Source organism: Sceloporus undulatus, chromosome 5 (genome assembly GCF_019175285.1).
Source record: "Sceloporus undulatus isolate JIND9_A2432 ecotype Alabama chromosome 5, SceUnd_v1.1, whole genome shotgun sequence".
NCBI classification, from domain to species: domain Eukaryota; kingdom Metazoa; phylum Chordata; class Lepidosauria; order Squamata; family Phrynosomatidae; genus Sceloporus; species Sceloporus undulatus.
In genome coordinates, this window is record NC_056526.1 from 82957424 (window position 1) to 82974995 (window position 17572).

Here is a 17572-nt window from a genome sequence, read left to right on the forward strand (position 1 = left end):
CACAGGTAAAATAATCCTCCTCTTCCCCATCTTTGTATATGATTTTATGCATAAAAACATTTTCTAATTATTATTGTAAAATTGGTGTAGGGTTGTAGGCATAGCCACTGTACTGTTCAGACCCTCTATCACAGAGTTTGAATTTGTAAAAATGCAGGGTTTATATTAATGAACAGAATATTCAGAGAAAAGAATATTAACTTCTTCATCATTATCTTGTTCCCAAATGCTAGTGAATACATTCTGTGTATTTTTTGAAAATGTAAACAAATTGGTGGATTTGTATTTTACAGCATCATAGAGTCAGGAAGCGTTTGGCTATTTGCTGTTGCTAATAAAAGTAAATAAATTAGCATGTCTTTCTTTCTTTTCTTGATTCATCTATCACTTCATTCTTCTATGAACTGCCTTTCTCTCACTACATGGACTCAAAGCACACAAAATGAAAAACCAGGTACAATTGAAAACACAATAGTTTGCAATATTAAAACACGGTTAATTAGACCACCATATTAAGACAACGTAAAAATGTAAATTTGAATGTGTGAGGCAGGATTGCCAACAACTCTTTAACTAGAGGAAATTGCTGTGCAATGAAAAGCCAGCAGAGGGCAATGCCGGAGTGAGTACATGCATGGTCTCATTTTTGGAAGCAAAGCTGCCATGTGATGGCAGAATTGCCACATGGTTTACTGGCAATTATTTTATAGGTCCAAAAAGCGAAACCACATTCTTTCAGATAACCAATACTGCACCCTGACAAGCCAAGGGGGAAAAAAACATATCCTGCTAGGCTCTACCCACAGCTCACTACATTATCCTTAGTTTGGATCATTTGCTATTTTCAAGCACAAACAAGATTAAGTGACCACTGGGGTGGAGTGGAAATAAAGCAAGTGGTATGGAGTTCAAAGTGTGCTCAGTTAACTCAGCAGAGAGTAGAGGAAAGGAGAGGAGGGGGCAGAACCTTGCCCTTCTCAGTCAGCTCAGGCAAAAGCAAACTGACATAGCCTCTCCAAGCTTGTATGTTCTCCTTTATTTTGCCATTTCAAGTACATTCTAATGTTGCTTGGTCACATGTGTCCTGGTGTTCAACTGTGAAATGTTTGAGGATTTGAGATGCTCTGGGTGTTTTGGACTAGCATGGTCCAGCATGGTCAAAGGTCTGGGACAATGGGAGCTGTTGTTCAAAATATCTGGAGGAGCTGTTCCCCTGTTTTACGGGAAGCAGCTGACTTGACATTCCCATCCACTAGGCAACTTTCACAATGCCTATATACCAGGGGCTACATAGGGACTGTGAACACATGGCAATCACAAGTGTGTAACTCTAGGATACACTTTCATAACTGCCATAGAGGATTCCGGCCATTAATTTAAACTCATCCTTCCTTTGGCTTCCTAAGCCAACACCATCTCCTAACTATCCTTCTAACCTACCCTCATTATTTTATTATGCAGAAAGATGGGGATTAGTCCAGGATCACTACAGACTTTAATACTTCAGTGTGGATGTGAACTGAAGTCTCCACAGTCCTAGTCCATCACTCCAACTCAAATTACACCCTCCTGCCTGGTTGGAGGCCAGGGCCAGAGTAGAATTTGATAGGTTAAGGAAGGTTGCCCTATACCTGCACAATTACCTTGGCTTTTATATAGAGACTGGAATCTTGCGAGTGACATGCACATCCATTAAATGTGGCTTATATGTGCTATCAAGCTTTTCTGGTGAGCACACACCTTTGTTGCTTACCAGTGGGGAGTGGAAGAAGGAATCAATATCCACTGATTCTTTATCCATAGATTCAATCATCCATGGCTTGAAAATACTTTTTTTTAAAATTCCCAAAAGCAAGCCTTGATTTTGCCATTTTATATAAGGGACACAATTTTACTATGCCACTGTATTTAATGGGGCTTGAGCATCCACAGATTTTGGTATCCAAGGAGGTCCTGAAACCAAAGCTCAGCAGATACCAAGAGCTCACTGTAGCTCCAAGGAAGAGGGATAGGAGGGTGAACTCCCATCTTTGAGCATGTGCCCATTTTCTTCCCTCTCTGATCTGAACCCAGATGGTTCTTCATTGCTTGAGTTGGTTCATTGCTCCCTCTCCTCATGACTGGTAAGCAGAAGCAGAGGTGATCCATCTTGGGTTTTCACAGCTGCGGAGGGTGGGAAAAGAGGTTTCAGACAAGGCACAGAGAAGTGCTATTTGTAATGGTGGTCTCTGAATCAGCCTCAGTCCCTGAGCCATTGGATATCAATTTCTTGGGTGGAGAGGGTAGAAATAATTGTAGCCAATGAGCACAAACATATACCATCCAACTGTCCCAATTTGGCAGGGTAGTCCCAATGAATCTTCTTCCGTCTGACTTTTCCAGTGGTTTTTAAAATGTGTCAGTTTCGCTTTCCTCTTCTCACTTTCTCACCTCCTCCTCATCTTGCCTCAATTGCTGGAAACTGAGGTCAAAGTGCAAAAGACATTCTTGCCCTTCCTTGTTGACTTAGGCAAAAGAGAAAGTGCTGCAGTCTTCTAGCTCAGTGCTAATAATAACCTTTGCTGTCTTGACCACATTCTGATGTTGCCCAGCCACAGATGTCCTGGTTTTCAGATGTGTAACATTGGAAAGTCAGCATAGTGCAGTGGTTTGAGCATTGGACTATCATTGGAGACTAGGGTTCAAGTCCCCACTTGGCCATGGAAACCCAGTGTGTGACCTTGGGCGAGGCACAGTCAGGGGAAGGCAAAGGCAAATGCCCTCCGAACAAATCTTGACAAGAAAACCCCATGATAGGTTGCCATAAATCAGAAATGACTTGAAGGCACACAACAACAACGGAGGATATGCAACCATGGTGCATTCTTGGCTCAATGTGAGGGGAGGGGATGGATTGCTCACATCAGACAGTCTGAGAATCACTCCTTGCACCTCTCAAAAAAGAGAGGTATGCAGGGAGAAGACATAGGACTCCAGAAGAGAAGCATTATGCTGTGCTGCTTGATGCAGCATATGGGTTCTGCCTTAATCTGCAGATTTTGTCCTGGGCTGTCAACATCTACTCTGGCCCTGGCCTCCAACCAGGCAGGATGGTGTAATTTGAATTAGAGCAATGGACTGGGATTGAGGAGACCACATCCACACAGAAATATTAAAGTCTGTAGTAATCCTGGATTAGTCCCCATCTTTCAGAACTAAGGTAAGATCTAAGGTTGAACAAGTTATTTGGTACTTCAGGCAGAACATCCTACAAGCACCTCTCCCCTTCTTCTGCCTCACTTTGTCTTATAATGGTAGGCCTGGGGATATACCTCTTTTACACACCTAAACCTCGCTGTTCTAGACATTTAAAACACAGACTGCCTCCATATGCTACAGCCCACCTAGTATCCATATGGCATTTCAAGAACAGGTAAACAATGCAGACAAGAGTAAAAGCATGAGTGAGAAAAGGAGGCAAATGACAGGACCCCACGAGTTCTGCTATTGGGATGATAAGTGAAGGAAAGAATGGCAAGGGACAGAGCAGTGACATGGGAATGAGCGGGGAACAAGAAGACAGTCCTGAAAGTAAAGCCTGAATCATTTCGGTAGAAAGCCCCTATAGACAAGCACTGCAGTAAGGAAAGAGAGTCATGGGGAAATTTTCATGCTGAATCATAACAACATCAATGAATGAGCATGTGATACATTTCCAAACGTCTCTCAGTGGCTTGAAGGAAAGGATTTCTGTATTTATTTATTGTATTTACTGTATATACTCATGTATAAGTCTAGAAATTTTAGTCAAAATTTGACCCCCCTCACCAAAAAACCTGAGTCAACTTATCTATGGGTCAGTGTAAGTACTGTATTTTGACTCTTCTTTTAAAAAGGGAACCATCCCCTGGTGAAAGGCAAGAGTGTAATCTGTTCTGGAAGCACTGACCTTCCTCTACTCTCTCATCCATCCAGCGTTTAGTGTCAGTATAAACAGTTATGCCTGCTGGATTTTTTACGTTCTTTGGTATCATGTTCCTTTGCTTGATCCTTTACATCCTTTATTACATGCCCATGGGTTTTAGCCTCAACTTATCCACAAGTCATATCAAAATCCATAATTTTGGCCTCCAATCCTGTCCTCAACTTATACATAAGGCCAACTTATAGTCAAGTATATATGGTATACCCCACTCTTCATAAATGTTCTCAGAGCATCTTACAAATTGGTAATTAGAGAGTTCCCTGCCCTGCGGCTTACAATCGGAAGACAGGACACACAAGGAAAGGAGATGGCAGTGGGGATTAGGTCCAGCAGATGCTGTCTGTTATTCTCTCCTTCTGAGGCCATGGTGATGGCAGTTGGAATGGAGGAAGGGCCTTTCTTCTGCTTCTGGCACAAGGCATGGTAGAGCTGTGCCAGCCTCTTCTTTTCTGAGACCATGGCAATTGCAATTGGGATTCAAATGTCTCTCCCCAACTTGGCATCTTCTAAATGTGTCGGGCTGCAACTCCCATCAACTCTGGCCCACAAACCAGTTTCAGGATGAAGAGGTGGTAATCAAATACATCTGGAGAATGTCCGGTTGGGGAAATTGTTCAAATGCAACTGTATAACCAGGAAACCACCAATTTTTAGTTTGTGTAATCACCTCTCTGTAGAACACAGAGCTCAATAATGTCATGCTGTGTTGGAATACAAAAGGAAGTGCAAGAAGAAGAAACTAGTAAAGATGCTTGCTATATGTATGGTCACTTAAATGGACATAGAATTCAAAATATGATTAATAAATGAATTTCACAAAGATTTAAGGAAATGATAGGAATATGTTAATTGATGTGTTGCAATAAGGAATGAAGTCGTAAAAGAGACAGGCAGGCATTTTCTTTTATTATTACAGATTTATTGCATTCCATTATTACATTTACCTTCTTCCTTGTCTCTCAGGGGCCAAAGGCACTGTTGGATACACCTGCCTAGTTTGCGGACTGTAATAAAATAGACTTGTGCATGCTGACTCATTTTGACTTCATAAAAACAACAATCCTATCAGGTAGAATAGGCTGAAAACTGAGGAATTGGCAAAAGGTGACCATCATAGGGATGGAGGATTTAAACCTGGATTTTTCTATCTTGCACCCTAATATTTACAAATATGTGTCTGTACATAGAAATTATCTTATCGGACCCATGCTAGGCCTATGCTAGAAGAGGAAAGATTGGTGGTGATAACACTAAAGGGGTAGAAAACAAATAGAAGGGCTGGGAGCTAGGACTGGGAACCCCACCCAAATTGCTGAATGCATGAGAACAAAATTTGAATCAAACACCTTTGCTCCTATACAGCCCACACTTCCATAGAACAAATGAAGAATGCCAGAGTAAACAAGTTATTTATACTCAAGCCATTGCTCAACTGGCTGCCCAAACAGAAAGCATGACGTTCAGCTGCTACAAGTCACAGCAAGCCAGGAAATAAGACAAACCCTGCACCGTTGCAATGCATGTCAAATGAGGGCATCCACCTTTTATCCTGCTTCACTTCAGCCCATCAAGCAAAATGTGCGAGGATGACATGAATGTGCAGTCTGCCTCTGAAACCCTGCTGGCAACATCTTGCCTCCAGTTTCCTGACACGATGCTATCAAAAAGAGCTCTGTGTCTCTCTTTCAAGTGTAACCCACATTAAAGTGATTTGCATTAAAAAGCCCAGACGTTGCCTGGGATGGGTCATGCACGCTGCACATTCTATACAGTGATCAGAGGATGATGTTCAAGCACAGGAGGCAGAGGGAGGGCTGGGGTGGGGGGTGTTCAGAAGAGACAAAAATCCTTATCCTATTAGTCAGCTCACTCAAGTTTCCTTGTGTGGAAACCCCAGGAAACAAACTGAGGTCATCAGAGCAAGAAAAGAGGGTCCTCTCTAGCCTTGATATTAAATGACACCTTGCCACAAAAACCTAAAAATATCTTGATTGTACTACATTTGCTTTCCATATCAGTGGAAAGGCTTTGGCTCTGAATTTTCAGGTGCTTTCTAGAGTGATGAATCTAGCTTAGGGTTAGGCAGACACCTTGGACAGCGCCTTTTAAGTCCAAGTTAAGCCCAGAATGGAGTGACTGACCCACTGGCACAGAAGCCACAAATCACCATATAATTTATATTTACCTTTGATGGTGATCCTGTAGGAACACATGATGTTCCTCTGGGTTTGAAGTGAAAGCACTAGTTTTTGACACTTAAGGGGTTTAAAATAATCTTTTAAAACCCTGTGGGGTTTCCCCCCCTATTTTATAACAAAAACAACAACAACAACAAACAGGATGAAATCACATAACAATTCAAAAAAGAAAGAAAAGAAAAAAACTTTACAAATATGCATACATGAAATGCAACATTCAAATAACTTTCTTCTCCTAGCAAAGTAATAAGTTGTTCTTGGTTCTTCTGTTTTCCCTACAAAAGTTGTTTTTGTACTATCCCTGGAATTTATGTTCTTGCTCTCTCAATTTTGTTCCATTTCCTAAATTAATCATCAGCTATATCCTTGTTTCTCAGTTCATCTGGGAGGATACCTAACCACATTATGGTCAGTCATCACATCTATTATTTAACCACTTAATGTTGCTAGATTCCCCCCACCATTTCTTTTTCCATAGGGGTATTACACATTTCTAATCGTTTTCATAAAACCTGACTCACCTGTTGAAAGAAGGGAGATTGGGCAACTTTAAATATGAGTGGGACAATGCTATGTAAATAATATATGGGGTGAAATTGCAGTAGAAGGGATCTTAGATTGAAAATACATTTTACCAAGTTTTTGCGCACTTAGATGTGATCTGTATAATGTATGATAGAATTACTGATAAAAGTAACATAGAGAGATAAGACAATTATAATAGGCAGACTACTGTATTTGAAATATTAGGTTGGAAGTTAACAAGTGAATTAGTGTGAATGAGTTGGAGATCGTTGACTTTTGCTTTCTTCAAAATGTATGTTATAAAACTCAATAAAAGGTTTAAAAAACAAAAACAAATCTCTTTCTACTCTGCAGTTTCCAGGAAAAACCAGTTTATCCTATTGTTGTTCATTTGCAATCTTTGTCCTGCCAGATCAGTGTGACATCAGGAGGTGGGGTAGTTGGGGGATGATGGGTCAGGTTGGTGGATGGCATCTTCCATCTGACAAGTGAGTTGTTGCCATTTCCCCCCAAAGTTCAGTGTATGTCTGAGATTCTCTGTTTGCTGCAGTGTGTGTCTTACATTTTATTAAATATTTATTCATTTATTAAAATGTATTAATTTATTAAGATGTATTAAATAAACACACTCAACCCTCCACATTTGCAAGGGTTAGGGGTGCAGGGGCTGCTGGCCTACACGATTTTTTAAATAGAGACTGAAAACAGGCTGCAAGAAAGAAAGAAAGAAAGAAAGAAAGAAAGAAAGAAAACTTTCTGTTCCTGGAATAGTTTCCATGAGTTCCTGTCTCAGTTCCTGGAAGAGAGGCTCTATAGTGGACCCTCCACATTCACTGGGGTTAGGGGCGCAGAACCCCCATGAAAGGGGGGAAACCACAAATAAAAAATACACTATTTTTTTAAAGCTGAGAGAACACCTTTCTAAGAATCTCTAGGTCTTCCATGGCAACTCTATGGTCAACATCCATTAGAGGTTGACCACAGAATTGCACTGGAAGACCTACAGATGCCTAGAGAAGTGATCTCTCTAGGAATTTCTATGTCCTTCCATGTGACTTCTTGTGGATCTTGAGCATGAAATCATGCTGCAGTACCTAGAGATTGCTAGAGAGAACATAATAATCAAATATGTGAATAATCCTCTGATTCCTCTGCGAAAAAGCAGAATATAAATGAATTATTATTATTATTATTATTAATCAAAACTGCAAAAGTCAAATCTGCAGATATGGAGGGCCAACTGTAATTTTCAGGACTATAGAGACCTGGAATTGTGTGACCATATTGGTATTCAGTTACTGCTACTGAGGTGGCATTGAAGAGAAAAAGATTAGAGGTAAAGCAAGATAATCACTCCTAACGGAAATTTAAGCACATTGTCAAGAACATAAATGGGTGGCTGCTGAGTCCCATTCAATTTGTCCTAAAAACATGCTGAATCAGAATCTAAACCCAAATCTGGCGAGAATTCTAATTTCCTTCATAAGTGAATATTCTATGTGCATGGCAACAGGAATTTAAAATCCTCTGGCTAGAGCATTGGAGGTATGCTGTTTAAATGATGCATGCGTCCTAAGAGGCCGGAAGTTTGTCTTCATTTCAACCAATGTGCAAAAATTATATAAAATTAAAGACACTTTTTGAACAATTACATACTCTTCAAACTTGGAGGCTTTGATCTAAGTGACTCTCACCTTAACCATATGATGTTTCCTTTTTCTTGAACCCCTGGAGGTGGTGCTATAAGCATCATATAGCATAGTATACTTGTTTCACAGAGGCTCCTCTACCACCTCAGAGAACCTTAATAGAGAATCTTAAATTATACTTGATTTGTAATGATTACAAGGCAAAATGCAAAGCTGTTCAAATCCTATAATTTATCTCAAGCACACATTCTTTAGGAAGAAGGCTCTAGCAAAGTCGCAAAGTTCCAGCTTTTGAAATCAAGTGTGTGTGTGCTTTGCATTTTGCCTTGTAATCATTACAAATCATCAAACATTTAATGATGATGACTCATTGAATATACATACTGTATAATCGTATCAGTGTTATGATCCTGGCATGGGAAGTTGACTTTAATATTGCTATTTCTGAATCACTGGAATACAATCTGGGTCACGCTTCCATTTAAATTGATTTCTGCAAATTCTAAGAAAAGCGTATACAAAATAATGAACAAATATCTTACTACCCTCAAGCTCTTTGGTATTAGCAACTCCTGGTACCCTTTGTATTGGTGCAGGTGCAGAGAGTGGTTCATTGAATCATATATGGTTATTTTGTCCAAAACTTCTGAACTTTTGGCTTGAAATAATTGGCTTTTATTTTAAAAAAAATGCTCCGGCAGAAAGCTAACTTTTGTGGTGCTCCTCTGTTGTCGATATTCAGAAAGTTCAATAGCAATCTTCAATATGAAGGCATTATTTTCCTACTATTGGTGGCAGCAACACTGGAAATCACCAAACACTGGTGGAAACCAATTGAGGTTGGCTGGCTGGTCAACAGCCATACTGAAAAAATCGAATTACAAATCAGGGTGTGAAATGGAAACGAATTCACAGAGGTTTGGTATCCCTTTATTATTTTGTCTTGCAAAGTCTTGTCTACTTACAACCTACTAGCTGCACATCTGATGAACTATTTTGGTTCCCTTAGGCCATAGATATCCTGTGAGACACATTTCTACCTGCACATTATTTTCTGCAATTTGTTTGGTGTTTCTTTGTGACTTTATAGTGCTTTATCTATTCATGCATTGCACTTGTCCTCCCTTTCCTCTTTCAACAGAGTTTATAAATGTTACTTTGGAGGACTACATCTCTTAGAAGCCTTCAGCCAACATGGCCTGTGGTCATGCTAGTTGAGTGATTCCAGTACTTATAACTCCCCAAAATTAATGTTCTCAAGCTCTTCTCTCTTGTCCTTCTGTATTCTAGAAGTAGAAATCTTTCCCCTCTATCTCTCCAAGGGTCAATTTGGATATGTTTGTTTCATACAAAGACCTTTTTACCAGAATTATTATAAGGCAGCATCTGTATAGAGTAGTTGCAATATGCTATGAAAGCAGATGTTCATTCTGGAATATTCATCTCACCTTCTTTGTGATCAACAAATCTTTCTGAGGTGATAGAGATCTGCAGGAAACCCACTGATAAATGAGCTCCTTTTTGTTTTATAGCACTTTAATGTTACTCATGGGCCCGTTACAAATGGGAATAAAAGTACGTCCTGGGGACGTACTAGGGTTAGAAAAGGGCGTCACTTCCTGACGCCCCTAACCCTAGTACAGACCCAGTCTGTACAAAATGGTGGCACCCGTTCCACACGGGGGCCGCCATTACGACGTCACGAATGCGCCACCTCCAAATGAGGCGGCGCGGACGTGACGTCGTCGTGCCACGCAAGGGCACCTAGAGCGCCCTTTCCGTGGCATGAGAAGGAGCTCTGAAACGGAGCTCCTTTTGAGGCTTGCGTCTCTGGCGCAGCCTTTAGACGGCTGCGCCAGTGATGCAGAGGAAAAAGGGGCTGAGCGGCCCCTTTCTCCTCCTCCCCGACGTCGCCGGGTGTCCTTGGGGCCTGAAGCCCCAAGGACACCCCTTTCCAGGCCGCGGGGAAGCGGCCTGGAAAGCGGCAGATTGGGGCCTCGGAGGCTGCCGTTGTGGCAGCTGAGGCCCCGATACAGCGAGGAAAGGGCTGCTTACAGGCCACCCCAAACGGGCGGTCTGTAACGCGCCATAGTTCCATCAAAAGATATTCCCAATGTGTGGGCAACTTGTGGCTATCAAGCTGCTGTTGAACTACAATTCCTATCATCCCACACTATTGGCTATACTGGACAGGCCTGGTAGTAGATGTAACCTAAAAACATCTAGAAGGCTACAACTTGCCCACTTCTGGGTTGGGAGGTACAAAAAATTGGGGCTGGGGAAGAAAACACTAAGCCCACATATATAGTCAAACATTGTAACCATGGACTCTCTTTCTCAAGACAAAGGTTACAGATCGAATGAGTCAGTGATAGGTGTGCAGGTATTTGATTCAATTCAACAATGCATACTGGGATTGGGAGGCAATGGTGTGTGAAGATGGATTTTTTCCTGACTCATACATAGCTCAGCAATTTCAGCCCATAATGGCAGCAAATTAGGAAGCAAAATTAATACAGAAGCTGCCTGGACTTTGAGTCACTTGGTGTGAGTATAAAACATTCATGGGTTGTAATGCAAAGGGAGGCCCAAAGTTGCTCCTATGTATCGGTGAAATTGAGAGCAAAATAAGCACTACCGTATCAGAAGAATGGTATCTTTGCCCCAGCATGCCCTGACAAAGTACAGAGTTGTGTTGAAATGAATGTAATAACTTTGGCTTCAGTCGTTTCTTTCAGAGATAAGAGTGACATAACAACCTTGGCCTTCCAGCGCTCCAGTGAGAGCGGAGCCTATAAAATGCTTGCTCTGACTTTGGAGAAATAAAGCAATTGACCCTTCAGCTCAATTGCATAAAGGGGACACTGAGCATACGTTTGTCCTAGTCATGTTATATGAATTCCACTGTCTAAACAATACCCGACTGACAAAATCTTCATTAGCCTGGTAGCAAAAACTCAAATGCCCATTTGTTTATTTCTTTATTTCAATTATGTATTCCACTCTTCCTCTAAGAAACTCAGAGCAGCGTATGTCATTTCCATAATGGTCCCCTTCACAGTATACAAGTATAGTGTTACAATTCCAGTTTTACTGCCACAGCTGGGATTTGTAGTCTGGCAAGGCACTAGAGGAGCAAACTAGCTGAGAATTCTAAATAATACTATCTAAACTGCAAAACCCAGGATTTCATAGGATGTTGCCATTGCAGTTAAAGTGAAATCATGCTGTTATTCTTGTGAAGTGTGAAAGGGTACATGGTCAGGGCTCAACTCTCTTAGTCCATCCTGGTCTCATCCATGTTTTAGACTACAGCTCCTATCAGCACAAGTCAGCATGGCCAGTTATTTGAAATGAGGGGAGTTGTAGTCAGAGTAAAATTGTTGCACCAGCCAAGTAAACTTCAGTTTAGGAACTCAGATTATGAGGGGAGGGGCCTCTAAACAATTTTTTAAAACCCATCATATTTTACATTTAAAAATGCAAGTTTTACATAATTGGTTAAAACTAATGTATTTGTATTATCTTTTGCACCCCATGCATTCAGGAGGCCATGAAAATTATACACTGTGCCCGCCATATCAGCAGGCTAGCCATCTGTGTACTAGAGCTCGCATGGATCACCAGTCCCAGCCCCATATTAGCCAATGTTGGTGCACACTCACAGATGTGTTGACAAGGCTGTGCACATGTTGCTGTCTATTGACTGACATGGGCTTGAGCTCCCATGTTTTTCCCATCCAAGGGAGGGTGGGGTGGAACCAAACCCCATGGATGGGCAAGGCCTACTCTATGGCCCAGAGCCTGCATCGGGAGATATATTGTAAAGATCTGCCCTGGCAAAGCTACAAATCTCCCCTGCTGCAGAACACACATTTCTCCTGTTGGAATCCATGCACTCCATCACCTTTTAGTATCCACACTGGAGTGCCCACACTGGAGCACAGTGGGCAGATGAGAACTGTCTGGCTAGGTGACTACAGCCAGATGCAAGGTGATGATATCATTTTCCAGTACTTCCAGAAGAACACCAGAAGATCTTGGAGGATGCCTTCATTGTTGTTTTGGTTATAGTCACTTATTTATTTTATTTAATTTCATTTCTATGCCCCCTTTCTTCCAGAAAGAGATGCAAGGCAGCTCAGAAATAAGAATAGCCGGGTGTTTCTCACCATTCCTATTACAAAATCAGATGCTTTTCATCTGTCCTCTGCTCTCCACTGGCTACTAAATGATCATGTTGGAAAGGGGGAGGCACCATGAGTAAGGTAGGATTTCAAAGAGTGTGGGTTGTTGTGGGGGGGAAAAATCCAGCATCCCCAATAACCAACCAACCAATCCAGTGAACAAACACACAAACACACAAACTGACATACTCAGGCATAGGTTTGACTTATTTGTCATTAATAGGGTGTCAACGATATATTTTATGCGTTGCATTCACACTTCTTTTTCTGCCTCTCTTGAAAATATTGAAGTAATGGGGAAGGAAAAACAAGAACGCAGCAACTTTAATTTCTGCACAATGTTAGCACCAATGTTAGCACCTTAAGGCTGACAATGGGAAATAAACCGCTGAGGCCATTTCAACTGTTTTCTGTATAGCTTTGTTTCACCCAAATCATCTCCTTCTGCTTAGAGGACTGATTTTGGAAGTGATGCTGATTTTTCCAACAAATACTAAACAATCTTTTAATGGACTGTATCTATGTCAGGGGTGTCACTAGGGAAGTGCAAGGGGTGCCGACCACACTGGGTGACACCAACCACAGCAACACCATCAATTTATGTAAGATATATATAAGAGTAAAAGGAACATTAACAGAAACTTGCTGTTGCCATCAGCTTCTTAGATTTTATTTCGTAGATATTATTCTGTTTGTTTGGGTTTTGCAAACTAATTAGTACTGAGATTTGACTGAAATGATCCAGCCCCCTCCCAGGCATCCTTTGATTTAGGTATTTGAATAGTATTTGCTTTGAACTCTACATGAAACATACTTTTTTAACCTGCCAACTGTGTTCTGCTCTCTGCTTTCAAGAAACTGAACCTTTTCAAATATTTCTCTAACAGAAATGTATTTTTCTTTAATGAGCTGTACTGAAATACTGAATAAATATTGAGCTTTGAGTTTTAAGAAGGTGCATTTGACAGCATTTCCATGTTCATGGCTTCTGATGGCTTACATTTTCACACATTCATATTATCTTTTTGACCTCATGTGTTCAGTAGGCTTTTAAAATTATATATTTTATTCGCCATATTCATAGTTCTAGTTCTTTCCCCTCTTTTGTTCTCTCTAAAAGTTACACTGCTCTTTCACTTGGAACTATGCCTCATCCATTTTATATGAATATTTTTCTAAAATTATAATTCCACATCGTGCTGTCATTGTATGACCCACATATATATAGTAAGAGATTTGCTTTTTTCCCTGTATGGATGAAGGAGAACACTAACATTCAGTTAAGTTGCTCTGTAGCCTTGCCTTTCCATACTGATAAGAAAATATTAAAACAGCCTCAAGCACATTTGCTGCAGTCAAAGGGTGTGTCTTCTTTCTGCATCGATGTTTTAGGATTGGGATGTAAATCAGACTTTCATTCTAAGACATAATTACTGATAAACCTGCCTCACTCCTGTTTAATAGTCACAGAGGAATACTACTCAGTGCCATGTGATCTTTTAATCTTACCAGATTTCATCTCTGTTGCCTGCTTGTTTCCATAATCTCACCTATCCATATTCCTTTTGCAACTACTTCAGTTGTGTCATCTGTATCACTTCTTACCTCCTTACAGAATGTACAAAATAGGATTTTTTTTGGGGGGGGGGCAAGGGAGATAATACTGTCTTATGATCTGTGAGAAATGTAGACCCAGAGAGTGGTCTGAAGATGCCTTTGGAACATCCATCTCTAGATAAGATGGACATGCTTGAAGAGGTACCAAACAAACAAATAATGAAAATAGGTGAACTGCAGAATTTAGTAATGTGCTCCCCAGTGGCATCACTATGGGGGTGAAGGGTGTATGGGCCACACCAGGTGACACTCTAAGGTTGTGTGTGACACCACTGCTCCTCAAACACCTACTTTTTGGCAGAAATGAGCTGTGGCATTCATCTGCTTCCCTTTAAAATGCTTTAAAAGATGGTGAGAGTGGGGTCAGGCTCTGTGGGAGGAGAAAGGGGAGGCCTCAGAATTTTTTAAAATTCAAATTTCAAAATTTCAAATTTTATTTTTTTTAAAAAAATGTTGAAATTTCTAAAAATATATATTCTTTTAAAATTTAAAAAAACATCACATTTTAACAAAATCTTCACTATACATTTAGGTTGTGCATATGCTATTGTAATTTGAAGGCAGAATTTTAATATTGCTAGTTGTTTATGTCACAACTATTACCATTACACTCAGTGGTATATGGGAATTACAATTTATGAGTAACGTTAGTGCAAAAAAGCATTGCCAGTGATTCTGTATGGTGTGGAACAGGAGGAGGTCAATGGTGGGGGTGGGGGTGACACCATGAGTTACCACACCGGGTTTGGGAAATAATGTTTTAGGTTGAATCCATAGAACAGCTATATCCCAGCTCCAGTGCCCAGTATCCTATCCTTGGTTGACCTCATTAATGTCACACCCATCCTTTCAAATCTGAACTCAAATTGGTTTTGAAAGCCACACAGTTTCCCTACACTGACATCACCCTGGAACAAGAGGGTGTTTCGACCATGTCCATGTATTCACTGTATCGGATTATTTTAAGTCGCAGGACTGCAGTGGCTGCGAGTTTTTTCCTTTCCATGCAGATATAAGTATATTTACATATCCATATAAACCAATGACCTTTTCTGTTTTCCTGTCGGTCTTACAGTCCACTTGCACTCCCTCTGGATGGCTTGTATACATTTCCCTCACCAAGCTCTCTCGCCCCACTTTTCTCCTCTTTTCCTTCTGTAACCCCACAACCTCTCATCCTGTGCGTGTGTATAAATGTGTGCCTGTCTGTCAGGAGAATTAAAAGCCTCCTCATTTAATTTAGGCCATGACATTTAAAGTTCCCCTCATGATCTTTCCTCAAGATTAACAGGATTAAAAGGAAAAAGGAAAGAAAAAAAAAGAAGCCCGACAGAATGGAATAACTAGGTTGCAAACCTATCAGCCCTCATTCAGCAAAAGTTACAGCCTGATCTTCTCCATGTTTCTTTGAATCTATTTCCCGTTGGGATTTCCAATAAGGCTGTGATCCTCTGTCCTCTTGTTGTTGTTGTTGTTGTTGTTGTTAACTGCCCTCAAATCATCCCTGATTAATGGTGACCCTGTGGATGTGACATCTCCAAGCCCCCTTATCCTCCACTGCTCTGCTTAAGTCTTGTAGGTGGGATACAGACCACCCAAAAAGGGCAGTCTGCCGCTGCCTCCATTTCCGCTGGCGGGAAGCCTCAACCGCCAAACAGCGAGGCTTCCCGGCGGCAGAAAAAGAACCTGCAAAAAGTGGGTTCTTTTTGCGTCGCACTTGTGACATGCGGACGCTATGTGTCCGTCACCTCAAAATGGAAGCACCCGTGTGTGCAGGGCTCTTCCATTTTGATGTCCCCATCACGTGCTAGGGTTGAGGCCAATATGGACGGTGCGTCCTCGGCCAACCCTGGCACGTGATGGGGGTGCCGCAAAGGCCCATCTAAATTGGACCGTAGATTCAGGCCCATGACCTCCCTGACTGAGGCTATCCATCTGGCATGTAGTCTCTCTCTCTTAATCCACTTTCCTCCATCTTCCCTAGAATTATTGTCTTTTCTAATTAATCATGCTTTCTCATGATGTGGCCAAAATACAAGAGCATTAATTTGGTCATCTTGGCTTCCAGGGAAATTTCTGGCTTTATCTGCTCAAGAACCCACCGCTGTCCATGGTATCCTCAGCACTTTCTTCACTATCTAGCTCTCACATCCATCCATGGAGATGGGGATACAATGGATTGGATGATTCTAACTTTAGTGTTTAGTTGAATATCTTTGCATTTTAGAGTCTTGTCCAGTTCTTTCATAGCTGCCCTTCCTATTCCCAGTCTTTTGATTTCTAGATTGCAGTCTCTATTCTGGTCAATTTTTGATTCAAGGTATGGGAATTCTTTTACTATTTTGATTTCCTCATTGTCTAGGTTGAATTTATGTAGTTCTTCTGTGGTCATTATTTTTTGGGGGCAGAGGGGTTATATTCAGAATTAAACCTGCCTTTGAACTTTCTTCTTTTACCTTCTTTAGTAATTGTTTCAAATCTAAGGTGTTTTCTGCTAGTACTATGGTGTCATACACATATCTTAAATTGTTAATATTCCTTCCTCCAGTCTTCACTCCTCCTCTTTCTGAGTCTAAACCTGCTCATCTTATGATAGTCTCTACATACAAGTTGAATAAACAGGGAGATAGAATGCAGTCTTGCATGAACACTTTGTTAATTGGGAACCATTCTGTTTTTCCATATTCTGGCCTGATGGTAACCTTTTGTCCTAAGTACAGATTTCTCATCAAGACTATCAAATGTGTTGGCACCCCATGTTTTTAAGTGTTGTCCATAGTTTTTAATGAGCTATGCACTCAAATGTTTTGCTATAATCTATAAAGCACATGCTGATTTTCTTCTGGAATTCCTTGGTGTGCTCCATTAACCATCGTATGTTTACAATATGATCTCTAGTGCCTCTTCCTTTGCTGAACCCTACTTGGACCTCTAGGATTTCTTTTTCCATACATGGTTGGAGTCTGTGCTGCAGAATTCTGAGCATAATTTTGCTATGGTCCTATATTTGCTGCAATCTTTTGTATCTCCTTTTTTGTGGATAGAGATGCATATCGATCATTTCCAGTCTGTTGGCCACCATTTTGTTTTCCATATTTGTTGAGTTGATTGTGTGGATTGTAGCAATTCAACTGGACTATCATCTGTTCCTGGCGATTTATTCTTCCGAATTTCTCTTATTGCCAATTCTACCTGACTTCTTAGAACACGGGGTTCATCTTCATGTGTCTCTTTGCAACACTTACTGTTAATTTTTTCATCTTTTTTATATAATTCTTTTGTGTAGTATATCCAATGTCTTTTTATTTCTTTTTGATCTTGTAGTGTGTTCTTTTTCTTGTCATATAACATCCTGGTCCTTGGTTTGAACTTCCCCTTGAGATCCTGGATCTTGTGGGTCTTCTATTTCTATGCATTTTTTTTTATCCTTGC

At 40.8% G+C, this 17572-nt stretch overlaps 1 protein-coding gene across 1 annotated transcript in view; it reads left to right on the forward strand.

Annotated features, from left to right (window-relative positions):
- The first annotated feature begins 3491 nt into the window (after nucleotides 1-3491).
- The window catches only part of NAMPT (nicotinamide phosphoribosyltransferase), a 60344-nt gene continuing 46263 nt past the window's right edge, over nucleotides 3492-17572 (forward strand). The window contains exon 1 of the mRNA XM_042469624.1: nucleotides 3492-3570. Coding sequence (XP_042325558.1) covers nucleotides 3492-3570 — 79 coding nt within the window. The remainder of the gene's footprint in view (nucleotides 3571-17572) is intronic.